At 36.5% G+C, this 27,793-nt stretch overlaps 1 protein-coding gene and 1 long non-coding RNA gene across 4 annotated transcripts; one reads left to right on the forward strand and one right to left on the reverse strand.

Annotated features, from left to right (window-relative positions):
• Positions 1-16: 16 nt before the first annotated feature.
• Positions 17-3,805, reverse strand: LOC128011665 (uncharacterized). The gene is made up of 3 exons (XR_008182593.1): positions 3,726-3,805; positions 3,338-3,634; positions 17-2,876 (listed from the first exon to the last, which is right to left on the reverse strand). It is a non-coding gene; the product is annotated as an uncharacterized LOC128011665 (long non-coding RNA).
• On the forward strand, positions 3,420-27,019 carry mybpha (myosin binding protein Ha). 3 transcript variants are annotated; one of them, XR_008182591.1, is made up of 14 exons: positions 3,420-3,609; positions 5,124-5,168; positions 5,366-5,431; positions 6,699-6,830; positions 8,163-8,330; positions 12,287-12,375; positions 12,458-12,653; positions 12,814-12,953; positions 15,326-15,485; positions 17,215-17,351; positions 22,053-22,239; positions 22,473-22,521; positions 26,356-26,402; positions 26,640-27,019. XR_008182591.1 is itself a non-coding variant. In XM_052594326.1 (13 exons), the coding sequence occupies exons 1-12, from the start codon at positions 3,420-3,422 to the stop codon at positions 22,505-22,507; spliced, it is 1,545 nt and encodes a 514-aa protein (XP_052450286.1). In that variant the 3' UTR covers positions 22,508-22,521; positions 26,640-27,019. The 3 variants fall into 3 exon arrangements, 1 of the variants encoding a protein (XP_052450286.1); XR_008182592.1 differs by lacking the exon at positions 5,124-5,168; XM_052594326.1 differs by lacking the exon at positions 26,356-26,402.
• Positions 27,020-27,793: the final 774 nt, after the last annotated feature.

Here is a 27,793-nt window from a genome sequence, read left to right on the forward strand (position 1 = left end):
AACTTTAGCACTGAACTTCTCACCTAATGCATTCTTCTTCTTCTTCTTTTTAAGGTTTGTCTTCCTCTACTGCACGAATTTTCGAACTGCAATATGGACCGCACATTTTTAGATGAAAGAGGGCGCCAAATTTTAAAAAAGACTTTAAGAGGCGATTTTACAGTTTTTCTCTATTGCTAACACACTGATTAATTTGGCCCAGTTTTCCAAACCATTTGAACAAAACCAAAACAAAGACACATTTCTAAAAACATTTAACACATTTCACCTGTTTGCACACATGCTCCAATTTGCTCAGTGTTTTATGCAAAACTCTATACAAAAAAAAAAAAAAAGATATAATTTTGCCCAGGTTTAAGCATGTCCTCGTTCAGAAAACACAAGCACACAATATAATTAACTCAAGTGTCAAAAAATGAACTCAGACAGTGCACATTTATCCATGTATGAACATTCAGTATAGCAAAACTGATGGAACACAGGTCAAAATCTCTTTGCCAGACAAAGAGGAATAGGTATGGAAAATAAAAATGAAGGGGAGGAGGTCATTTGTTCCTGATGAAATACAAAGCGAACTTTGACCATGTTCTTCTGCATTGACTGACCAGAAGGGAAGTTGGCCCATGGGTTTCAATACATACAATATAATTACAGTATAAAGAACTTTTTTTTTTTTTACTATTTTTTTTTTATAGTGTGTCAAACAGTATACAACAAGCAACAAAGGTTTCACAGTAGTGCGCTAGAGTTGTCACATGACAAAACATTAATTCAGCACACCTGCTGAGGTTGCTATCTCACAAATAAATGTACTAACCATGCTTTTTACAAAGGCTTATTAATTAAGGATTCATACTAGTAAACAATGCTATATTGCCCAATTGAACTCATTTCATAATTAATGGACTTTACATACTGAACAGAACTAATAATAACTGTGTAAATAGTAGTTAGGTGGTAGATATTTATATTTCAGTACTGTAGTACATTATAAAACAGTATGCAATAACGTGTGTTTAAATTATCCTTCTTAAAAATATTTTTAAATTAATGCAACATTATTGGGACAAAAGTTAAAGTAAATAGCCTCGGCCAATGGTCTATTTATCCTTTCACTCCCTTTCTTTTTAGAGCTGCTTTACAGCAGAATTGAATTATGTTTGCATAATTGAAATATTAATTAAATATATATATATAACATTTAAGCAATATTATATTGCTTGAATGTTTTTATTATTCAATTCCTTTAAGATAATCTGTAGCCTACTGTATAAAGCACTATAGAGATACAGGTCATTTGATTTGATCGGAAACATGCTGTAGAGATTAAAGTACAATTTATGTACTTAAGATATTGTTTTAGATACACAGCAATAGTTTGTAGTTTACAGTAACATGTATGAAAGTTTTACATTTATAATGACTATTCCCTGCCTCCAGTTCACTCAAAAGTTTGAAGATGAAACATTACATGGAGCGCATTGCATTCTGGGAAACAAATATCCCATCTAGTGTCTTCAGATGCATACATCAGATTTCAGCAAATGCAGCAGGTAATCAAGGAATTCCATGCATACTGAACATTCACTTACTATTCACAGTATACACGCAGCATACTGCAATATATTAGGAGCTGTGTGGTAGTATGCCATTCCAAACACAGCTTCTGGACTGATTTCTGTGTAATTGAGTTATATTTAGCAGATTCATGTAAATACAGTCATCCGGGTATTTCATGCATACAGAAAATGTGCACACTATGCACAGCATACATACTGGATACTGCACAAATAGTAAGAGTAGTATGATAGTATGGCATTTCTAACACCGCGTGAGTGATGTATTACAAAACCATCAGCCACATTTGTGTTTATATGCTTTCCGACCAGTGGAGGGCGCCATGTCTTACTGTAAATGAAGAAAAAATAAATAATGATGAATTAGCTCACAGAGTTTCTCTGAAAATGATCTGAAATAGCTTTTTAGTCCACCACTTTTAAATACTTACATTATTATTATTATTATTATTATTATTATTTTCATTATGTCATTAACTATGTGCCACTTAGTCTCAATGGAAAAACATACTTCTACCTACAGTTTTGCAAAACCTTTAAAAACATACATTCACATTCAATTCACTGCAGTTTTCAGCTAAATTAACACTAGATACTTAGACACTTATCACCTTTCCAGGAAAGTTAACTGCCTCACAGTAACTAGATCATGTTATTATTCACTATTAAAGTGTCCTCTCAACTTAACATTGAGTATCTAAATAAGTATTGATTATTCATTAATTTATTTTCAGAAAATATGATCATATCACCCCAATTTTACAATCTCTACACTGGCTGCCTATTAAGACTCGTATCAGTTACAAAATATTACTGCTTACTTATAAGGCCCTAAGTAAGTACCTAACTAGTCTATCATGCTAAAATACCTGAGGTCACAAAACTCTGGTCTTCTGGAAGAACCTATAAGAACAAAGTCCACTAAAGGAGGTATAGAGCTTTTTTTGCATTTGGCTCTTAAACTCTGGAATGGTCTTCCTGACAACGTCGGGGTTCAGACACTCTGTTTAAATCTAGATTAAAAGCACATCTCTTCAGCCAAGCATTTACACACAGTAATGCATCTCATAATCTTGTACTTCGGTTATATCTGATCAAATGCCTGTTCTCTGCTTTGCTTGAAAAGCAGCTACGCTATTTTTTCCCCTCTATTTTGCTTCTCTGTCTCTGCCATGGGATTGGCAACCCAAGGAATTACACAAGCCTCAGTGTGGATCCAACCTTTACGAAGATCTGAGATGAGCGAACACCTGAGAAGAGATGATGCCAAGCCCCCAGAGGACCTCAGATGATGCCAACCTTGAATCAACATACAAAACATGACAACGGTTAGGATATATATATATATATATATATATATATATATATATATATATATATAAATCACTAAATTCTCAGCTCATTTGTTCCTATTATACAATTATTTTTGTGGTTTGTCGCCTTTTAATGCCTGAATTGTGTAACTACAGTATTGACCGCACTTTGCATTTAGACAAAAGATGGAGTCAAATTTAAAAGAAAAAGAAACTTGGATTATTTCCAAGACGTTAAGAAGTGATATTAAAAATGAGAAGAGTTAAGTAAAGGTAGAGTCAGAAATATTTAGACACGAAATAGTCCTAAGCTATATGATACTGAGTTAAGCTATACTGAGTCTGAGTAATGAGGTGAGACCCGTTTAGGGTTATCCCTGACTTGATAAGAAAGAGTAGATTTATCAAGGCTATTTAAAGAAGAGGTGGAGTCCCGAAGGTCCATACTCTGAGGCGGTATAAATTGAACGTCCCAAAACACACTGTCATTTCAAAGACCGGCCGTCCTGTTGAGTTTTTCCCAAGCATCATGCCAGCCAAACCAGCACCTATCAAAAAGTCAGCCAAGAAGGCTGCTCCAAAAGAGGAGCCGCCAGCAGAGCCCGTGCCCGAGGCTGCCCCCGCCGAGGCGCCTCCCGCGGAAGCGACGCCGGCAGAAGCTCCCGCTGAAGCGGCCGTGGCGGAAACCGCTCCCGCTGCCGAGGCACCTGCTCCTGAAGGTACTCTGAACGCTGCTCTTTAACCCTAACAACACACAACTCAAAGTTATGACAACATCGCATTGAAAAGAACAATTCGTCGTTAATGTAGCCTAAACTCTCATATTTCTACTCACATTAACGGTTATAACTGGTTTGTTCCTGGCCGTCTGTCAGCTGTTATTTTAATGAAAGAATAAAAGTACCACCCATTCTGTCGAGGACTCACACACGACCTCTAACGAACAACGTGCGTCACTTCCACTCACTTCACTGGGAATCTGACGACGTTTAGCTATCATTTACCATGGTAATCTGCCAAAAACACCAAAGTTACTACAAAGATATGTTATAGTGTTATTTACTAATCCTGTTTATTGATATAGCCTACTATTAAAGTTGTATTCTCATTCAACAGTCAGTTTTTATTTTAAAATGTTATTTTGTGTATGTGTGTCTAGGCTATTTATTAATTTACTCACTACTTAGTAGTGTCTAATAGTATATAAGAATACTAAAGTTTTATTACAGTAGCATATACAGTATTACATCTATCATTTTTGGCAGAAACTAAGGCTATGTGAATAAAATATGCCTTTTTTATGTCACTATATTTTATGTAAATATGCCACATAATGCTAGAAGATAAGTTCTTGTAAAAAGATAACTTGGGTGTCGGCATTAAAATATCTACTTATAATAATACCTGAACTGTCACAAAACTAAATGTAGCTACTGATTATTATAGATGTGTGTAGAAGTTTCCCTAATATGTGTCTAACCTCAGAGTTTCCTTAGAAGCAAATGACTTAAACAGGAAGCACCTGTGATTTGATCCTTGAACCTTGTCTTACAACAGCATTGTAATTTATACCTTCCTGTAACGTGTAACTAACATGTTCTAACATTTATTTAACATGTAACTCTAGCCTCTGCCCCTGCTGCTCAGGGTTAAACATCTGCCCCCTGAGACCAAACCTCAGCATAGACTATATGAAGGACTATTACCCTGCTGAATTGATTTAGGTTTTGCATAAAAGTACAAATAGCATTGTATGTGTATATGATTGTATCAGAGCAAATGCTGAATCTTCAGGAAACTGGTGGCCTGCTGAGTGCAAAAACCACTGATCACAAGTAATGTGTGCTGTCAGCCAGTACTGGAACAGGCTGTGGTTGATGAGCATGTCTCACTGCATGCTGAAATGAAATGGCATGACTTTTCACCTGACTCATTAACGTCTTCAGTCGCTAGGAAACCAGTGTGACCACTACATGAGGGGGAGGTTATGTCAGGATGTTAGGTTAAAGTAAGTAAGTATATAAATATATTATATATATCTCTATATCTTATATCTGCTGAGACTTGTGCTGTGAAAGAACGTGCTATTCCTGCAGCTGTTGCTCCATGATGCTAACAATAAAAATTTACTAACAAATAATACATGTAAAAAACGCTTATTTTAAACAGTACTAATCTAGCGATATCTCCAGAGTGGCACTGCGCTAATGGAAGTCTAATGATTTGCTATCAGGCCCGGCTGAGGAAGCTGCTCCCTCCACTGATGCTCCAGCTGAGGGTAAATCATTTTGGTTTGGTCATGAGTTTGAATTATTCCATTTCAGCTTGGATCCGTATGCTTCAGAAAAAGATAATTCATAAAATACAGATGCTTTGATTGTGTTTGATGTAGCATTAAAATCGTTGTTGTATGTGAATGTATCCTACTCTGAATCCTAATATTCCTCCTAATATTCCTGCACATTTGTTCATCAGCTGCTCCTGCTGAAGCTGCACCTGTAGAAGAGCCACCTAAAGCACCAACACCACCTCCTCCAGGAGGTAAACCATCCATCCACCAAATCCGTCCATTCAACCACCCACCCAAGCATCCATCCATCCATCCCTCCAACCTAAATACAGCCATCAACCCATAAATACCCACATCCACACATCCATCCAATCAATCATCCATTCAATCTATCCAAACATTCATCTATCCATCCATGAATCCACCCAATCAATTCATCCATACCCGTCCATCGACCCAACCTTACTAACCCAACCTAATCCATCCATCCACCTAAAGAATCTACCTATCCACAAATCCTCTCAATCCTCCATCTATTCCATACACACATCCACCAATTCCATCCAATCAATCTATCCACCCAAACAATCCATCCTCATCCATCCACCCAATCTTACCTACCCATCAATCCATCCATAAAATTGACCCCACCTATCCATCCATCCATCCATCCACCCAGTCAGTCTACCCATCCATTAATCTACCCAATCATCCATCCATGCACACATCCACTTAATCCACCCATCCTCATCCATCCACCCAATCTCACCTACCCATCCATCTATTCACCCAATCAGTCCTTCCATCCATGAATCTACCCAATCATCCATCCATCCATGCACACATCCACTAAATCCATCCACTTAATCCATCAATCCCCATCCATCCACCCAATCTCACCTACCCATCCATCTATTCACCCAATCAATAAATCCATAAAATTGAACACACCTATTCATCCATCCATCCATCCATCCATCCACCCAATCAGTCCTCCCATCCATGAATCTACCCAATCATCAATCCATCCATCCATGCACACATCCACTAAATCCATCCATCCCCATCCATCCACCCAATCTTACCTACCCATCCATTCATTCGCCCAAATCAATCCATCCACAAAATTGACCCCACCTTTTCATCCATTCATCTGTTATATCTATCCATCCTCATACCCAAGCAAAAAATCATCATGCTATCCATCCATAGGTCCATCGAATCTGCCCAATCATCAATCAATCTACCCAATCTACCAACACATTCATCCATCCACAAATCCACCCAATCACCCATTCATCCACACACCCATCTACCAAATCCTTACAATCAATAAATCCACCCAATCCGCACCACCTATTCATCCATTCATCTGCCCTATCAATCCATCCATCTAGCCAATCAGTCAATAAATCCAACCATCCATCATATCTTTCTTTTAATATTTTCAATACTAAAGAAATGCATGTGTTCTTCTGCTATGAATTCATTGTATATATGTCTGTAATGAATGTGCAGTGCCCACAAGTGCCCCTCAGAACCTCAGTGTGGATGATGTCAATGATAACTCAGTCACTCTTAAGTGGAGATCCCCGGAGAACATTGGCTCTGGGCTGGATGGATATACCGTGGAATACAGCAAGGAAGGATGTGCGTATATTCTCTCAGTATTGCTGATAAGCTCTTTAGGCGGAGGGATAGCGTTTCAATCATCGTGCCTTCTTCTTGAAATTGAACCATGTTGAACTATCAGATGTCATCAGAAAAGTGGGTTATATGACAGTCTGTTATAGCACCTGTCTGTGAGATGTCACCACAGACTGATTTATAGCCAGCTCCTCTAGGTCTCCCTATTAGGAAGGGATGCTTTCAACCAACTGTCACCGTATCAGCACACCCCACATTTAGATTTGTGGATGTATACTGACATCACCGCTAGTGAGCTGGGGAATTCTGATTTGATGTTTAACTGGGTAGCTGACGCATTACATCCACAAGCTTTTGCTATAAACAACGAGATGTTAGGTTTCAAATTTTTAGGAATGTATACTGTATTATTCAAATAGTGTAATGCGTAATTTATAATGACCTTTTTACCTTTACCTGTGGATTTAATATGTTCGTGTGGTGACAGTTATTTATAATTATTTTATTTTTTTGTACATGGAATATAGCATTTTCCATTAATATATCAAGCTGTCAATCTGCAGTTAAATCTACCCGTTATAACCTAGTTATATAATGTTCTATGAACATTATAATATTATATAAAAGTTTATTTTGTCAAAAGTTTATTATTTATTACTATTATATACTTATATTACATTTCCATATATGAATATATTCCAAATATCATCATATAAAGTAAAAACATATATTAAACCTATAAAAAATTTTTGAAAAATTTCCAATGGCATCTAATCCATACAAATATGTTTATACATATAGTAAATTTTTTTGATATGTGTCATGTACATGTGTATCCATCCTAAATCCTGTCAATAAAATTTGATATTATATAAGTAAATATAAATGAATTACTTGTTTAAAAATGGATAACAAAAAAAAAAATATATATATATAAACATACCAATTTTTTATATATATTTTGTTTTAATTTGCATTTTTTGTTAAAGTATATATAAATGTTGAAATATGGTTGCTACCATTTAATACCATTTTTAAAAAAAATCACATGCACAAGTACAAATACATATTTAACTATTGTGATTTATGATCTTATATCTTCATCTACCCAGAGAATGTACATATGTGAAAATTATATAGCGCCTTATAGGTAACATATACTGCAAAATCACTCTTGAAATATATAACATTTCATTTTTGTATGGAACTGGTCCATCTATAACCAGTTATATGTTCTTATATATAAATATATTTATGAGTGTACTTTTGTTCAGATCTCTAGGAGGATTTAAAACTCATAGGTTCTCGTCATCTCTCCATTTTTACACTATACAGCTTCTGAATGGGTGCTTGCCAATAAAGAGCTCATCACGTCCAACCGGTTTGTTATCAGCGGCCTGACAACCGGAGAGCTACTTAACATTCGTGTGGTGGCGGTGAATGCTGGAGGCCGCAGTGAACCTGTCGCTCTGGCACAGCCCGTCACTGTCCGGGAGATCGTGGGTGAGTGTCTGGGCACTGTTCGACCTGCATGTGTGGGGGACAGATGAAAGAGAAGGGACGTCTCTGGTTACCTCAAGGGTCTGATTACTTCAAACACTGATTACTTCATAGTGATATACATTTAGGTGTATTCTCTGAGCCCTGGCTCCTGTGGCTTACTGCCGGAGCTCAGATGACAGTATGTGTTTCCCCACCACGAGGGGAGCGGTGGAAGTGCTAGCTAGCTACCTCTCCTGCCCTCGATGGGTTCAACAGCTGTGGGTATATAAATCCCATTGGCTTGTGCCGACAAGAGCTTTCATGAGCATTTAAATTATAAACATAAAGACCTAAGGCTTCTGAGCAATCTGAGCTCACGGCCGAGAAACACTGTAAACACATTCTGTACATTTGTCTCCTAAATAGAGCGAAGGTACTTATATAAATGTGATTTTTAAAGAATGTGTTTTTTTTTTGTTTTTTTTTTGTATCAAAGGATCATGTGAACTGCTTTCGTTGCTAGTGTGCCTTTGGTGACAGGTGCAGGGTCAAGATGTGTTTATATTCAGTGCTTGGTGCTTTGCCCTTGCACTTCACCATTTTTATTAGGGGAACTTGACCTTGACTCATTTATTACCATAGTTATAACTCCCTGCAAGTAAAACAGTTATTATTTGGTTGGCTCAAGCTATATATATATATATATATATTATTTTTATGTTATTAAATATCATTTTGAAATACATAATAAATAATTTCAAATAAATGTATGTATTTAGAATAATTTTACTAAATGTAAACAAATGTATTTTGTAAATATAAACATTCACATTCAAAATAAGTTTTTATTTACATAATATATGTATGTGTACTGTGTTTATTTATCATATATATATATATATATAGATATATATAAATACGTAGACATAAAGGGTATATAAAAAAAAAAAAAAAAAAATATATATATATATATATATATATATATATATATATATATATATATATATATATATATATATATATATAAGTTTTTTTTTTGTGCTCTTGTTTTTGTGACATATCAGGACACAACTCTGTATAATGACATGGGTATGACACAGGTATTACAAGGAGAGGGTGACTTATGAGGACATAACCCAAATCCCCATTTTCAAAACGCTTATAAATCATACAGAATTAATTTTTTTGAGAAAGTAAAAATGCACAAAGTTTCCTGTGAGGGTTAGGGGTAGGGTTGGGTAAGTTCAATAGAATATACAGTTTCTACATTATAAAAACCATTACGCCTATGGGATGAACCCACTTTTCACAAAAACAAACGTGTGTGTTTGTTTGTGTGTGTGTGTATATACACGCACTCTTGTGGCCATTGTATTGTGGATTGAGAAGCCACTTTAATCCTAGGACTACACTGTAAAAAATTTCTTGTTGTTTTTACAAAAACTTTTTGGCAGCTGTGGTTGCCAGAATAATTTTGTAAAAATACAGAAAACTGTAAACACATTTACGTCAAAAACTGTTAATTTTACAATATAAAGCTGTAATTTACAAACAAGAAAATGTGAATATAAACCAGTAAATTCAACAACACACAAAATTAAATCTGTTTTGTACCTTGAAAATACTGACAACCACCATAATAATAAAGATGGTACTGTATAAGAGAAAGCCACATGAAGTATCAAAGCTCATCACAAGTAGCTTCACCACAAGCAGAAGTATATATTAACATATAGAAGGTGCACATTTATGGAAACACAAAACACCATCATGGTAACACACGTGATACTTAAATAATGCAAAAAACTTTCATTAAGCAACAGAAGATGTAACATAAAGCTCAAATGTACATAACTGATAACAAGAACTATTTAAAAACATGATTATTTAAACAAAATACTTTCAAACGTGGAGTGTCACGCAGGGAATTCTGGGAATATCAGTTTACAGTTTTAGACTGTAAATTATACATTGATTTGTTCTTTTTTTACTTCTAAAAGCTGTATAATTAACAGAATTTTACTGTAAATTTACATTAAATGCTTTGTTAGATCTTTTACTGTTTTTCCCTGTATATAGTACGGGAACTTACTGTTAACCTATTATCAGTTTTTTTCCGTAGCGTTTTTACAAAATTTTACAGTTAAAATTACACTTATTTTTTACAGTGTATTTTAACCAAACTTGTTTTTTTTTTTTTTAATCTTAATAATGATAACCTAAATAAGATCCTGGAATGAACTGATTATTGTTTGTGTGATGCTGTTACGAGGTCAAACTAGCCTGGCTGTTGGCTTAGCGATTCAGAGAGAACATACTGTTCATCCATTTGGGTTTAGCAGGTGGATTTTGTGGTGGATGGCAGCGATTCAGGACATCACACAAGATTACATATGAGAACAGTGACTGTAAAAAGGGTTAGAAGAACGAGGATGAGCATTTTCACACGTACAAGCACAGGCTTTGGGGTAATTTATTCAGGTATTGTAAGGTAAGCTGAAGGTGAGCTGAATGTGAGCCTTCAAAGCCAACTGAGCGCTCCGAGTCCCATCAAGCAGTGTGTCAGCAGGTCAGCAGTTGCTCTGGATCAGCAATGTGTCGCTCCGCAGGCGTCAATTGTTTCCTGTCATAATTAATGAACTTGTTGCTTTGGAGTCCTGGGAACTGAGTATTAGCGATCTGGAGGGCTAGATTTAGGAAGCGGTACTCTGACAGTAACAGATGTGCTGTGAGAAAACAGCCAATAGAGGTTTAGATCAGAGAGGTCAGTGGCACAGTGCTGGCTGACACACGGCTGTTCAGAGAAAGTGAAAACTGACAGTGTTTCATTCACGCCCATGCTGGATTTATACAGTTAGTTAGTTATTTTTGAATATATGATGAACTATTACTATATTAAAAGGATTTAATTTATGCCAATGTTTCTATTCTTAATAATTCTCTTTTTAAAATAAGTTTAGTCTATTAGTGCCATGGCTTATTGGTATAGCACATGATCATGACATGTACAGTTTGAGTTTAGGTTGTCACTTTTGCACCTAAAAAGAATAAATTAATAAATAAATAATAGAGACATTATCATTGTTTATGAATGAGTGTCACAATGACTAACCACTGGCAAACAATAACATCACAATATCACAAAGAAAATCACATAGTACTCATTTATAGTCTCATTTAGATGTATTTTTTCTTGTTCAGGACTTTTTTTATTTGTATGTATGTATGTTAAATATATAAACACTACACATTAAAACTATTTTTGCTAAACTTATGTTTATAACATCAACATTCTGTGATTAATTTTGAGCATTTTGAAGTGGAAAGTGTTTGTTTTAAAAGTTTGTTACTTAACAGTTTATGCATTTCACCCCCCCCCCCCCCCCCAAAAAAAAGAACCCTTCAGTGGATTCCTTTTTTTTTCTTAGCGTGAAGAACATTCTAATAATCTAAAGATCCTTTTCGTGAATTGCAAAGGTTCCATGGATGTTAAAAGGTCTTCATGAAACCATAGCTGCAAATAAAGAAGCTTTATTTGGCGGTGCACATGCGCTAGAAGGTTTTATTTATATCCAGTATCTTCACTATTTCTGTTCCGGAGGGTATTACCAATAAACATGTTTTCACACCTCTCACAAGCACTCATCAACACAGGCATATTTTGTTGTTGCATCTAGTTTGTTGTTGGTAGTTTTCCATTGCATCCATTTATTTTTAGACCCAGAATTAAGATCAGACAAATAAAACAAGACAATTCTGCTAATAATTACATTTACAACATGTAAAAATATAAACGCTACACATTAAAACTGTTTTTGCTGAACTTTTGTTTATAATATCAACATTCTGTGAGCAATTCTGAGAATCGCGAAGTTGAAAGTGTTCGTTTTAAAAGTTTGTTATTTAACAGTTTATGCATTTCAAACTCAGACCATGATTTAAATCTAAATATTGAGTATCTTTCTTATTTTTTCTAGATCGGCCCAAGATCCGCCTGCCCCGTGCCCTGCGATCACGATGTGTCAAGCATGTTGGAGAACAGATCAATCTTGTCATCCCGTTCATTGTAAGTTCAGATATCTCACTGGCAAACAGAGCTGTACTTTCACTGCAGGCTCGAATATGTTTCATAATTCTCTGTTTTGTAGGGCAAACCTAAACCTGTGATATCATGGACCAAGGATGGCCAGCCTTTGGACACGAAGAAGGTGAACATCCGCAACACCGACAAGGATAGCATCCTGTTCATCCGCAAGTCTGAGAGAGAAGACTCCGGCAGCTATGAGATGAGCGTGAAGGTCGACAGCTTCGAGGACAAGGCTAACCTCATCATTCAGATCGTCGGTGAGACACGCTGTGATCTAGAGTGCTCTTCTGGGACCTTGTCTATTTGTGTCCTACTTGCATTTTCATTCTTAGCTCATACCCTGACACCTCTGTATACCGAGTAAGACCTCACAGTGTAACATGATCTATACGTAGAAAGCTTAATTATTTTGTGTAGATCTGCCCGGTCCTCCTGCTTCTGTCAAGCTGGTGGACTCTTGGGGCTTCAATGCAGCTCTGGAATGGACCCCTCCCAAAGACAACGGCAACACTGAGATCACTGGATACACCATTCAGAAAGCTGACAAGAAAACTGGAGTAAGTAACTCCTTACTGGAACTAATGCTGCCAGTAACAACAACAAAAAATTATTATTATATGTCAGCACTTCATGTACAATATTAGTTCCTCACTCGGAAAACGAACAGCACTTCCCTTTTCATTTAAGTTTTATTTGAGGGTGAGAAAAAATTGCCCTTTTGACAAACTGGTGTCTAAAATAAAATGAGCATAGTGTGAAATGGAACGCATCACATGTTGGGATTCCCGCACCCAAATGGAGATTATGATTTGACACATATTTAAGATCTTTATCAGCTGCGTTAAACAATTACACAATGACACAATTTTGATATATTTACAATTTTATAAAATATATAAAATAATATGATATCACTTATATTTTACAAGTGTTATTTTTCTGTTAATATTTTAACATACACAATATTTAACAGTATTAAATATTGGACTTTGTAAAAGCAGTTTGTTTTTCAAAAGAAGAATTGTTTAAATAAGTAAAAATAATAATAATTATATAAATATATGAACTAATAGACCCTATAATTCACTATTCTAAAGGTTGGACAGATTTATTTATCTTTTTGTGGGCAAAATTCCGAATTTTAAATAGGAGTCCACACAAAATTCAGGCGAGTATTTCCCAAACATATTTCACAATGGGTAAATTTAACAGAGGAATATTTAACAGTGTCCCACATGCCAACATATAATAGTGATTTTGACCTGTTAAGGTTGGCCTTTTCTGAAGGTTAAGCACTGACACTGACCATTTGTTTAAAAATAAATAGACCAATCGGATACTTAAAGGAATAGTTCACCCAAAAATGAACATTATGTCATTAATTACCCTCATGTCGTTGCTTTCTTTATCTTCAGACCGCAAATTAAGATTACAACAATGCAACTGACACATTCAAGGCTCAGAAAGGTAGTTAGGACATTGTTAAAATTGTCCATGTGACATCATTGGTTCAACTGAAATTTTAAAGGGGTCATTGGATGCAAAACTCAATTTTATGTGTTGTTTGAACACAACCACCCCATAATGCTAAAAATAGAGAAAATAGAGCTAAAAATAATTTTCAAAATCAAGCCATTCTAAGCTTCTTGACTGTGTGACGTCATACAGACTCAGGCCCCTCCCACAATAGTTGATTGACATGGCCGTCTTACCTTAGACCTGCCCTCAGTGAGCTGTAACTGTCCGACCACCATCATTTTACCACTTGATCAGATTTAGACCAGAATGACTCCTGAGCGTGTTTTGTTGTTGGATGTAATAATGAACGCAGCAGTCCTCATACTCTTTACATCTGAGCTGCTGAAGACGCAGTGGACAGATGAAGTTTGTTTTTGAAGGGAATGTGCCCCTCAATCTACCTACTGTAAATGCGTCACTGTTTACGTGAATCAGATCCAGCTTCACTTACAGATGAGTGAAGTGAGTGAAGTGAAGTGAAACAGATGAAGTGAGTATAAGGGTTTTTTATCAATCTTTGCAAATTGCCTTTCCTAATAATGTGCATGTTAGCAAGTTTTGCAACTAAAGTAAATAGGGCAGCTCGTCACCCTACAGAAGAGAGGGGCGGGGAAAATTAGCATTTTCAAAGTATGTTATAGACTTCATTAAATCAACTCCAATCAATAGGCATCCGATGACACCTTTATTAAGTTATGAGAATGTTTTTGAATCTTACAGGTTTAGAACGACATGAGGGTGAGTAATTAATGACATAATTTTCATTTTTGTTGAACTGTCCCTTTAACACAAGTGATAAGTGACAGCAAGCAGTAAATGCTGTGATGCTCTAGGCCTTTTTTTTTTTTAGTATGTATATCATCATACTTCAGCTAGGCTTAATTTAGCCACCTGTTAGGCCTGTAAATCTAAATGAAGAGTCTGTATATGGATTTGACGTGTCTATCTATAAGTTTGTATCTGGGTGTTCGAGGCATGGGTCGGATGACTTCTTGGCAGGATCTCATCAGGTTGGGAAGGTGTAAAGTGCTGACAGATAGAGAGAGAGCTACATGATGACATCTCATAACTCTCACTGTCATGATGCGAATCATGATACTAAGCAGCTAGCTTGATGTGAATACAAGATGTGCAGAGAACATGGAGTACAGAGACCCATCTAATCCTCTAAATGCACTTTAGGCGAAACCACAACTGCTTCTTGTTGTTATTTAACACTGTAATGAAAATCTGCTTGTTTACGATCTATTTATTGGATGAAACCCACCGGGAAATACTTTCAGTCTCGTTCACAATTTATTAATAGCCAACATTCAATCATGTCACTATTCTATCATTCTGTCCTCTCCTTTTAAATGCATACAGTATATCTGCTAAAAGAAAATACTGAGAGGACTGCTGTTTTTGGCAGGAGTGGTTCACGGTTCTGGAGCACTTCCACAGGCTGAACGCTACCGTCTCTGACCTTGTGATGGGAAATACATACACCTTCAGAGTTTTTGCAGAAAACAAGGTGGGAAGGAGTGAGACTGCTGCTGTAACAAAAGATGCTGCTCATATTCAGAAAACAGGTAATCTCATTGTTTTAACTCCACAGCACTTCAGACTTCTTTCATTCAGTAAAATGAACCCAAACACATTTTAGTGGTGGTAAAATGACTAAAGTATGGCCTTGAGTGCCTTCTTGCCATATAATGAAATATACTCATGTTCATTCACTATACTAACTGTAAGTTGTTTGCTGTTGCCAAGCAATGTAGCAATTTGCCCGGTTAAAAAAAAAAATGCATTTGCTGATATGATTAATTCATATTAATCAAATGTATACAGGAATATACAGAAAGTTTCTCAGGGACAGGGGCTCATGTGTAAAGAAAATATATAACCTATAAATAAAAATACGCATGCATCCATTACGGGTGAGCGAAACATTTTAAAATAAATCCACACATCCTCACGGTCAATAATAAATGTTGTTACAGTGCATGGCAACTGCAAACAGCCTATGAATAAACGTAACAATAATTGATATAATTGATATTAATAAATGATACTAAGTGAACTGTTAACACATGAGGCCATTTTGTTGGCAGCAAACGCTGACAGCACGTAAGTGTGCTAACTGTGTGAAGATAAGACTTGGCTCAGCCTCGAGTGCTAATGACAGTTCTCATTCTTCACATCAGAGCTACATGGGATCTGCATAACAACACGGATTATGCGGCAGAGTTGCAAAAATGACAATATTTTAGCAACAGCTCCACCCATGAGTTTACATAAGATCATTTAACTGTTATACACCGAGGCAGCGAACACTGAAATGGTCACTTTTCGTAATTTACAGCCTGTTGTAACTTTCTATTCCATCCTGTAATTTCAAAAGCATTGCAAACACAAGGCATTTTGCTAGGCACTGCCTTAATTTCTTATAAATTCTAATTAGGGATGAGTCACAGTGATCAACTATTCAACTATCACCCAACAAACTACAGTGAAGTTGACTAGTTTACTTAGTTTTACTTTCTCTTTATTTTAGTTTTGATTTGTTAAGCTGTAATTAGCATCATGCAGCTTGCTAGGCTTTAGCTCATGGAAGGTAGCATTCAGGAGCAAGACACATAATTGACTGATAATCATGCAGACTGTATAACAACTAAAGCAGGGTTGGGCAACTTTGTCCCTCGAGATCTACTTTCCAGCTGATTTTAGCTCCAACCCTCATTAATCACACTTGAACCAGCTAATCAAAGGCTGTCTAAAATTGCCCCCATGCCCTTATATAGGGCACTTCACCCACTATACACTTATATAGGCCATTATTCGAGGGAACTGCCATCTGTAGTGGTGTCCAAGAACCATAGTGAACATTATTGAGTGCACTCATTCATTCCTAATGCACTTTAGTAATGGTTGTACAACCAGTGTACACTCAATGGTAAGACACATGCACTGTATGAATTCCTGTGTCTAGCTAGAAATCTAGCATTTCCATCACATTCGGTGTCCCCTTGCTAGTGTTCATTCACTCCTTCAAGTGAACTACATGTGTGTGGAAGCTAAACTCTGCAGGATAGTTGCCCTCCAGGAGCACGTTTGGACACCCATGCATTTAATTCAAAGCTGCTATAAATATAAACATTTTGCTCTCCGCTTATGTCTGACTGGGGCTATATTTAACCAACTAGGAACCCACCAACCGCATTTTAAAACCTGTAGTTTTTCACATCCCTAATGCAATGTAACCGCCATACTCTGCACAACTGTCAGTCCCGGCTGAGGTTGTTGTCCCCTGTACTCTAGGTATTGTCTACAAACCACTGGAGTACAAGGAGCACGATTTCAGCGAGGCTCCCAAGTTCACAGCGCCTCTCAGCAACAGAGCTGCCACTGTGGGATACACCACGAAACTACTATGTGCAGTCCGAGGCAGTCCAAAGGTATGGATCATCTCTTTCTACTGATTTGGTTTAGTCATCTTTGTCCTTCTTCTACAGTGTCTATCATGGCTAGATGCTTGTAGGCAAGATTTTGCTGATGTGTTGCTACAAATATACTTCTGAAAGAGTGTCATTGTAATTCAACAACAGCTGTTAATAATCCAATGATGGTATCAACATGTCCAAATGTCCTTGAGTTCAAGCTCAATAAATAGCTTAATTAAACCCATAGCTGTAGTCATAAGGTACAAAAAGCACAGTGCTGGCTGTTCCTGCTGACCAAGGAGGCCAGCTGCTAGACAGTCATGTGGGGACTGTGTTAGCTTGTCATTCCCAAGGAGGGGGATGGAGAATCAAGTTTCGGGAACAGCTGAGATGGATGCAGAATTTGGGCTGAATACAAATCCTGGTGAGTTAGCCTTCTAGGACACTCCAAAATTCTTGTTCGTTGAATCTAGCAGTGATGGGACCTGCTTTCTATTTCATGCTAACAAAGTTCCAGATATACCTGAGCTGTCTAGGGCATGTTGGTTGCAATTGGATGCAAATATAAATGTAAAACTTTCAAAGACACAGTAGAACAGGATATGTTTCACAGAAGAAGAATTCAATAATAGCTTCCACAAGAGTAAGGGTGCAGTATATACAACATACTTCAAGCAATACAGTAACAAACGGGCAGAGTTTGAGTTTGCAGTCAGGGACTCATAAAGGACTGAAACTCAAAAGTCCTTGCTCTTGTTTGTAGTGCTGGGGCCCAATTTCCATTTGGCGCCAAAAGAGTTCCAGGGTGTCTTGAGCTTTTTGGATGAAGTTGGAAACCTAAAACCTTCAAAGTCATAAGAGAACCCCATGATGCACTTCATAGAAAGATGACATAGATTATTTTTCACTCTCATTCCATTCCATGTTTATCTGTGTCAGTTAACTCCTTTACACTTTCTTTTTCTACCTTGGTTCTGAAAAATCAGGATATGTCACTTGACAGTGTGATTATGTACAGTAAGTAAACTTTGAAGTAAGAATTCTCCTGTACTGTACTACACTACAAAATCATTATTGCATCATTATTAGCCAGTGGTGGAGCCTGGGTATTTTCATAGGGGAAGCAGGTAGGATCCCACAACTTTCAGGATGGTTGAGAATTGTGATGAGAAATGGTTTGTAATCATGTTGTGCTAAACAAAGCTCAAGTGGAAATTCACTTGGAACTGTCCCTCAGTTAATGGAAAGAGTTTTCATGAGTTAATGGAATGTCGCTTATTGTCCAGACTAATGGCATGGACAGTCTCATTTTTGATTGGCTTGTTAACATTGCCAGTATGTGAGACCACAAGTTGACTGAACAGGAGATTCCTGTTCATTTGATGTACACATGCTACATTTTTAATAATCCAGTATCAACACAGATGAATCAGATGTCCAATTAACATCCCCCTGTTTAAAAAAAAAAAAAAAAAACAAGCTGGTTGCCCGATCTGAGTCAAGTTAACATTTACATTTAGTAATTTAGAAAATGAACAAATGATTACAATGGAAGCAATAAAAATCAACAAAAGGGCAATGAAATGCATGTGCATAATTATTATATATATATATATATATATATATATATATATATATAGAGAGAGAGAGAGAGAGAGAGAGAGAGAGAGAGAGAGAGAGAGAGAGAGAGAGAATAGAAGTAGAGCAAGCTAGTTTTTTGTCGTTTTTTTGTTAATTGCATAATAAATAAAAGAAAACTGATTGATAGATAGAATGCATAAAGAATAGCAAAGCTAGTGTTAGTTGATGTTTTTTAAAGAAAGCAGGCAGTTAGTAAATGAACGGAGTGTTAGGGTTAGAGGGTCAAATAATAATGGAAGAGATGTGTTTTCAGCCAATTCTTGAAGATGGCCAAGGACCAAGGATTGAGTTGGACAGTTCATTCTACCAGGAGGGAACATTTTCTTTGAAAGTGATTTTGTGCCTCAATTGATAGCACACATTATTGCACTGTTCACTTGCAAAATGCAAACTTCTAGAGGGCACATAAGTCTGAAGGAATGAATTTAGGTAAAGGGGTGCATTGCCAGTGATGGTTTTGTAGGCAAGTTTTAATGCCTTGAATTTTATGCGAGCAGCTATTGGTAGCCAGTGCAAAACCACAAGCAGTACTGTTTTGGCAAGGTTGAGTTGAAGGTGATTATCCTTCATCCAACAAGAAATGTCTGTTAGACAGTATGAGATGTGAGCAGCTATCATCGGACCATCAGGATGGAATGAGAGGTAAAGCTGAATGTCATCATAGCAGTTATATGAAAAGCCATGTTTCTGAATGACAGAACCTAGTGATGCAATGTAGACAGAGAAGAAAAGTGGTCCAAGAACAGAGCCCTGAGGCACCCCAGTAGTTACTTGTTGTGACCTGAACACCTCACCTCTCCAAGATACCTTGAAGGACCTATCTGAGAGATAAGACTTAAACCACAGGAGTGTGGTTCATGAGATGCCCTTTTTTAAAATAGGGTTGACAGGAGGACCTAGTGGTTAACTACTGGTTAAAGCAGCACACATATCCTGCAACATAAGTATAGAAGATTTGGAATCTGCTCTTGCTAGTCTTAAGGCTTCAACAACTGAGGCAGTCTTGGTTGAATCTCCACTTCTGAAACCAGACTGGTTGCTTTCCTGGAGGTTGTTCTGTGTGAGAATTTTAAGCTGAAAATAGCTGGTTTAAACTGGTCTCCCAGCCTTAGCAGCAATAGCATGGCATCTTCTACAGATTTGAAATAGAAACTCGTGAAACATATTACTTTTCTGAAAGATGAAAAAACATACAGTCTGGTACAGTTTTTTTCAAGGCACTTCAGTGTCTATAACCTTTTATTCTTTTTGAGCATTAGCACCTGTCATTTGATGGGGCCATAACTTAGTGATTGGCTTTTTGCACAAATAATTATTTTATTTCTTCTTCTTCTTCAATATTTTTCATATTTATGTGTGTTTTGTGAGGAATGTGGCTGTATCTGCATGATTACCATATGTATGAGCGCACATCAGCATGTGATTACTCTGTGTATGACAGCTATCAGTGTGATGTAGTCTATATGAATAGAGTGTGATTATTGACTATATTTCTGGCCATTTGTATGATTACCAACTGTATTACCGGCCATCAGCATGTGATTACTGATCAGCAACTATCAATGTGAATGCTGAATTTCTAGCAATCTCAAGATGTAGAAAGAAGAAAAAGAAAGTTAGTTCTTTTTTTTTTTACTCAAATTATTCTCATTGTGTTTTTCTAGTGCTCAAATAAATCACTTATACAATGTCCAAGATTCTGTCTGTTTTATAATTGAAAAACTATGTAGTGGTATGTTACTGAATAAAAGAGTTAGTAGAACCCTTCAGTGCATTTGGTAAATATTTATGGTAATAACAGGGGGTGGGGAAATTTGACATAGTCTCAGAAAAATGGTTGTAGCCATCTAATTTTTCATGGCATCTTCTTCAGATTTGAAATAGAATCTCATGAAATGTGTGTCTTTTAACATATTACTTATATCTTCTTATATCCCGAAGAGTTTTATTTCCAAAGACACCAAAACTGTGTGTGTAGCGCACTGAAGTCAGGAACTGTTACAATTTTAAGTTAGGTTGGTCATTTTCAGCTGTGACTTCCGAAATGAGGGGTGCAGGTTAACAGGTCAATTAACTAACAATCTATTTTTGACATCCATTATGTTCAAAAATATATCTAACATACAGTAGATATAGCTTGATCATATTACAGTATTTCAGCATAGCTACTCTAAATCCATTAGGCTACTTCCTGTAAAGGTTTAGCATTATCATAAAAGAGAATTAGCTAGCTTTCAATTGTTCAAAGGGAATTTTTTCAGAATTTTTTCAGAATTAGCCTACTGTTTTACTACTAATCTTATCTCACATTAGCAGGAATTGAAATGTAAGAGAGATAGGGGAGGGATCAGGAAAAGTCCTCAAGTCGGGATTTAAACTCAGGATGCCTGTAGCACAACAGCGCTGTATATCAGCACGCTGTCGAGCAGGCTATCAGAGCCGAGACATTAGCATGTTTAATTAATGAAGGGACTATTTAAAGACCTCATCTCTACCTTTCATTAAATGCACCTTTGCATTAGCCATTTTGTGCTTGCATCATGTTATGTCTGAAGCTATTTAGCATCTCATGGACACCATCTTTGTGTGAAACTTAAGGCATTAGAGCAGCATGTCTTTTCTGTAAAGTTACCCATGGGACATCAGTTAGCATCATAAGGTTAAAGTCCTTACAGAATGCTAAAATGCTTCCGCAAACTTGAACCATGAAGTGCAGTAACATGCTGTTCCAGCTGATGTATCTCGAGTAGGCAGAAATTCAGTGAATGAGATGTGTGACATTTTCTATAAGAACCATGACACCTCTAAGTGTGTGAGGGCTAAAATGAATGAGGCTACTCGAGCATTAGCACTGCAGTTTGGAATAGCTTCTCTTACAGTAGTTGACAGCATTGCTATGGATTAATAAATGCCTCTCGGTTTGTTGTTTGTGTATTAATAGCATCTTATTAAAATTTATTTTATTTAATTGAAGGAGTGTTTAAATGTTAATGTTTTACATGGTCCAGCTGTGAATGACTTGTCAATGTTGGTTGTGGTCATGTCAGTTGAAATTAATTTTTTTTTTATTTGCAGCCTAAGATCGAGTGGCTGAAGAATCAGATGGTCATAGGAGATGATCCCAAATACAGGCAGATCAACAACCAGGGAGTGTGCTCACTTGAAATCCGCAAACCATCCAGCTTTGATGGTGGTGTCTACACTTGTAGGGCCAAGAATGCCCTTGGTGAGGCTACAGTTGCCTGTAAGCTGGAGGTCAAGCGTAAGTACAGGATCATTTGCACTTTGCTTGACATGCAAATGCCACAAGGTGCATTTTCAGCTGATTATAGTGACATTGATCCTTTAGGTGTTTATCCAGGAGTGGAATGGCAAGCAAGCATTTTTTGTGCTGACTAGATTAATTTGAGTTGGTTTTAAGCATGTATTAATGTATGTGTGTACCGAATGCTTACAGAGATAGGCTGATGATCATCTGCTTTTCTCTTTCACCAGAGGTGATCATCCCAGATGAAAAAGACAGGAAATGAAAGTATGTACACAGGTTAGTAAATAAAAACATTTTCCATTCCATATTTATATATCTTTCTTATATTGCATCCATTTGCTAAAATCATTTAAGTTAACACAGAATTGTTGACATTTTTGCACATTTATAAAAAAAAGTAAAACTGAAATATCACATGGTCCTAAGTATTCAGACCCTTTGCTGTGACACTCATATATTTAACTCGAGTGCTGTCCATTTCTTCTGATCATCCTTGAGATGGTTCTACACCTTCATTTGAGTCCAGCTGTGTTTGATTATACTGACTGGACTTGATTAGGAAAGGACGGAATTGTGTTTGCTATAAAAAACACCTGAGGGATTCTCTGGTCTGATGAGACCAAGGTAGAACTTTTTGGCCTTAATTCTAAGTGGTATGTGTGGAGAAAACCAGGTACTGCTCATAACATGTCCAATACAGTCCCAACAGTGAAGCGTGGTGGTGGCAGCATCATGCTGTGGGGGTGTTTTTCAGCTGCAGGGACAGGACGACTGGTTGAAATCGAGGGAAAGATGAATGTGGCCAAGTACAGGGATATCCTGGATAAAACCTTCTCCAGAGTGCTGACATAACTGGAGAGGATCTGCAAGGAGGAATGGCAGAGGATCCCCAAATTCAGTTGTGAAAAACTTGTTGCATCTTTCCCAAAAAGACTCATGGCTGTATTAGATCAAAAGGGTGCTTCTACTAAATACTGGGCAAAGGGTCTGAATACTTAGGACCATGTGATATTTCTTTTTTTTTTTTTTTTTTTAATAAATGTGCAAAAATGTCAAAAATTCTGTGTTTTTCTGACAATATGGGGTACTGTGTGTACATTAATGAGAAAAAATTTACTTAAAGGATTAAAATATTAAAACATTGTATTAAAATATAACGATTGATCTTTTGTAGTGCAAACAGCCAAAACCAGGATATTTTAGTCAATACAGACATCCTGGCAAGGGTGTGTCCCGTAAAAATGGCCCATATGGTCAAGGGATGCTCCGATCCACCTTTTTTGCCTCCGATACTGATTCCGATTCCTAGGGTTCAGTATTGGCCAATACAGATACCAATCCGATACCAGTTAATTTTTTTCCCCATTTAAATAAATGTAGAATTTATCTCTGTGTGGAACTGATAATCATTCTTTCACAATCTACTAGATACAGACTAATTCATTATAAAGAAAAATAAAATAAACAATAAATATTGAAAAATATAGGCCTATGCTAGGGATGTCAATGATTGATTGATGATCAATTAATTGTCGATAAGAGATGCAATCGATTAAAACTGTCAATGGTCGGTTAACCGACTTCATGTTGGGCTGCGTGCGGCTCATGCACACTCAACACGAGCGAGCGTTTGTGAGTGGTGGTATATAAACGGATAATCATTCGTTCACAATGTACAAATTAAGCTTTTATTGTGATTTAAACTTAATAAATTAAAATAGAAACAACACAAAAGTGATTTAATTTAATGGCAAATAGATTTGCATATGCAGGGTAGACAAATCGTGCCAAAACTGTAAGTGCAGAGAAAAGAAAGGAACTGTACATATCGGTTTATTTTGTGAACTCTTTGCCCCACGTGCACAACAAGTCATTTTGCAATAGTTAGTTTTTTGTTTTTCACACATAAAGACTGGTTCTATGCAGTCTATCCATTTTGCAGTTCTTTAAACTGTTGTTTTCGCTTGGATATCACTGTTCACGCTTGCAAATCATTGTTAACAAGCTTGCAGTGCTTTTTACTATTTTAGCGAAAACAACGTGTCAAAAGTGTAAGCACAAAAAAATGGAAGTCAGAAGAATGCAGATGATATTTATTTTGCTTCAGCATGAAGCTGCAGTTTCACAATACTTGAATTACACTTATGAGTGGCTGCAATAGATGCATTTTGCAGCATTAAGGTTAACGATTAATTGATCGTTCATTTAAACAACTATCCGTCATGGAATTGATCGAAAATTGACATCCCTAACCTATGTATATTCATAATTGATGACAAAAAAAATGATGATAAACTAGGTTAGTGGATAATTCGGCAGCAAAAGTTATTCTATAAAATCAGTGCTCAATAATTTTAGAAATCCAAACATTTAGGGAAAATACTATTTTGTGGTGGACAAATAAAAGTGTTGCACTAAATATGGTAAAATGTTACACATTGCTCTTTGTATTTATTATATAATCCATTCGTTAAAAACAATCATGAATGTATTTATATATATAAGTATATACTATTAAATTAAGATACATTTCTTTTAAATGTATAGCAAGGCAACAACATATGATAGATATGATATGACAAAACAAATACAGCGCAGCACGAAGCGTTTACAATGTGTGCATCCGGTGTGCAGAATGATGCACTTCAAGCAACACAGTGTCACAGTCTGATGCCGTGTTGCTTCAAGCGCATCATTCTGTTAAAATTTTTTAAAGCACAAAGAGAAGAGACACTGATGCGTAGTGTAGTATATATGTACAACAGTTATTGAGGCATTTTTTTTACATTTCTAGTTACTGTGCACGTTAAAAACAATTTATAGTCTTTTCAAAATCTCGGATTAGGATTGGCCCTCTCTTACCGATACACGATCCGAGAAAAATGTCAGTATCGGTGCCGATACCCTATTGCATCCCTAATATGGTCACCCTACCCCTGTTTGATGTGTCCATAAACATGTCCTGCATGTAAATAAATGCAATTCTTGTCAAGAATAAAGAGACAAATCAGCAGTTAGGAGTAGGGTGGCCAACCCTAGCCCCACCCCTGTGTTTACTGCATTAAATATTTTTAAATCCATTAAACTGGAAAAATGTATTTCTTGCATTAACATGCTAATTTCGACAGCACTAATAAATATACTATATTTCATCAGATTGTTATTAGTGTACCACAATGTTATTTTATTTACAGTTTATTAAAAAATATATAGAATTTAATATTTTTAAGATAATACAATTTTTTTTTTTATTATTGCATTGCAGTAACTATGGTGTCACTGCAGTTGTAAATAAATACATAGCACTAATGGTAAAAAAAAAAAAATACAATAATATTACTTGCCATATTAGTATATGATCATTGACAGTTGCATACTCAAATATCTCTGAATTGCTGATCCCACAATTCTAGATGTGTATCAGAAGCATGTCTGTTATGTAGTAACATGGTTTTTAAAAGGTCTGTAAATCCTGCTGAATGCACACTAAGCTTTCATGAAGGTTTCACCACTCACCACTACACACAACTATGAAAGGCATGAGCAGCGTCAGGTTTAAATGACCGTAAATAGTTATGGTTTTAAACCCCAAACAGGAGACAGAATTTTTTTTGACTTTATATAGATTTAGGCTTGGTTTCTTCTGCAACATGCAACTAAAAACAAACTCACATACATAATATCACGTAATATTCTTCAGCTGACAAAATAAAGCAACCTGAGGCGGGACCCCGCATACAACAACCTGGTGAATCTTTGTGGCAGACTGTGGTGTCTGTTTGTACACTTTGCATGTCTGACTTGCCTATCAGTGAGTCTCTGACATGTGACTGCATCTGTTTCCCCCCATGAGACTCCCATACATGGCGGAGCCTGCAAACTGTGAGAATGTATCCACTCCTACTCAAAGAGGCCAGAGTGTCTGTTAGTGGCTGTGTGGGCTAAAAATTAGAGAAGAAGAAAAAAATAAGAATAAAGTTTGATTGAAATTCATCTTTGCATTCAGTCTGTGTGACAATTTTTGATCAGCATAGTATGTGTGTAGTAATTTGGTTATTGCTGTACTTTAAGTCTTGAAAATGGTCACAAATCGGTCTTTGTCTTTTGCAGTTCTCCTGTTGAGGAGCAGCAGGACACAATTCTGTAGAATGACAGTGGTGAGAAAATATACCGTTTACCTGTTTATCCATGAAGCATCTTCATTTTGGATCATCTTTACCGTATTACTTGTGTCCTGATGCTGAAAACTATAAAAGCATGCCTTATCTATTAGTAATGTCAATACGTGACCACTAGTGCTGTTTCAGTGCATGTGGTGTAGGTTAACAGATCAATTCTGGGTAATATAGAGTTTCCTGGTATATAACAGACTTTCTTCTCTCTTTCTGTTATAGATGTTTACAGTGGTCTGGGGAGGAGGAGCTGATGTGTGCACAGGAATGAAGGCTCTGACTTGCTTCTATGATTAATTATTTCAACAAAAACTTTAAATAGTTTCCCATTTTGCTTCAAAGTAGCAACACCACATTAGTGAGCTAAAAAGATATTTTTTTTTGTTTTATATTGTTGCATGTGTTTCAGGTGTCACTGTAGTTTATTCCTTGGGTGTTTCCAATAAAATAATAAACTCGCTATATTATTGAAATGATATATAATAGTGTAAATGATAAATAATATTGTGCTGTTTCTGATTCCCTCATTGGATATAATGCTGTAGTAAACATGAATCTTATTCAATGTTGAAATAAACTTAAACAGGTGTTTTAAAAAATAATCCTGAGGTTTGCATCATATGCTTTTATCATTGGTCTGTTTCTGGTAAACCAGCATGATGGTTGAATTAAAGGGGTCATATGATTCAATTAAAAAAATGTATTTCTCTTTGGAGTGTTACAAGCTCTTGCTGCATAAAAAAGATCTGTAATGTTGCAAAGACTAAAAGTGTTAAATCCAAAGAGATATTCTTTATCAAAGCCAAGACTCGTCCACAACCCCTAAAACGGCTTGTTTATACACACCCCCACACGTCTATGTCACGATGTGTGAAGATTTGCATAACGCCTCTCAAATGTTCACTCAAAGACAGGTGTAACTTTTATTCTTGCTGTTATCACTGGCGCCATGTCGTGGAGATACTGTGTGTTTGGTTGTGAAAGCAAAACTATATTTGGCCTTCCAAAAGAGGACATAATTAGTAATCAGTGGTTAAGTTGTATTTACAACACTTTTCTGGAACAGTTTAACCCAAATACTGTATGTGTGCAATGCATTTTACGGAGGATAAGGACTGTTTTCCTGTGACCGTAGCCTACAACCTGATCTCTTATTAACACATTGAGGGAGAAGCACACGCAGATAATCAAGGTGGTCAATTCACCATCAGTAATCACATCATCTACCCAACCACCACGAGAGAGAACTTCTTTAATCATAGCAGCCTTACCTTCGTTCTCTCTAGTCTTCAGCATCCCTTCAAGACCCCGACTCCTCACCATTAACCTATTCTAGTGGAGGGAGCGCTCAGTGTTCGGGATGAGTGGCCGAGCTT

This window comes from Carassius gibelio, chromosome B23, assembly GCF_023724105.1.
Source record: "Carassius gibelio isolate Cgi1373 ecotype wild population from Czech Republic chromosome B23, carGib1.2-hapl.c, whole genome shotgun sequence".
Lineage (NCBI taxonomy): Eukaryota > Metazoa > Chordata > Actinopteri > Cypriniformes > Cyprinidae > Carassius > Carassius gibelio.

Coding starts and splice junctions, on each gene's coding strand:
- mybpha (XM_052594326.1), top strand. CDS start 3,420: ATGCCAGCCAAACCAGCACCTATCAAAAAGTCAGCCAAGAAGGCTGCT. Junction 12,954..15,325: donor AAGCTGACAAGAAAACTGGA/GTAAGTAACTCC, acceptor TGTTTTTGGCAG/GAGTGGTTCACGGTTCTGGA. Junction 22,240..22,472: donor CTGTAAGCTGGAGGTCAAGC/GTAAGTACAGGA, acceptor CTCTTTCACCAG/AGGTGATCATCCCAGATGAA.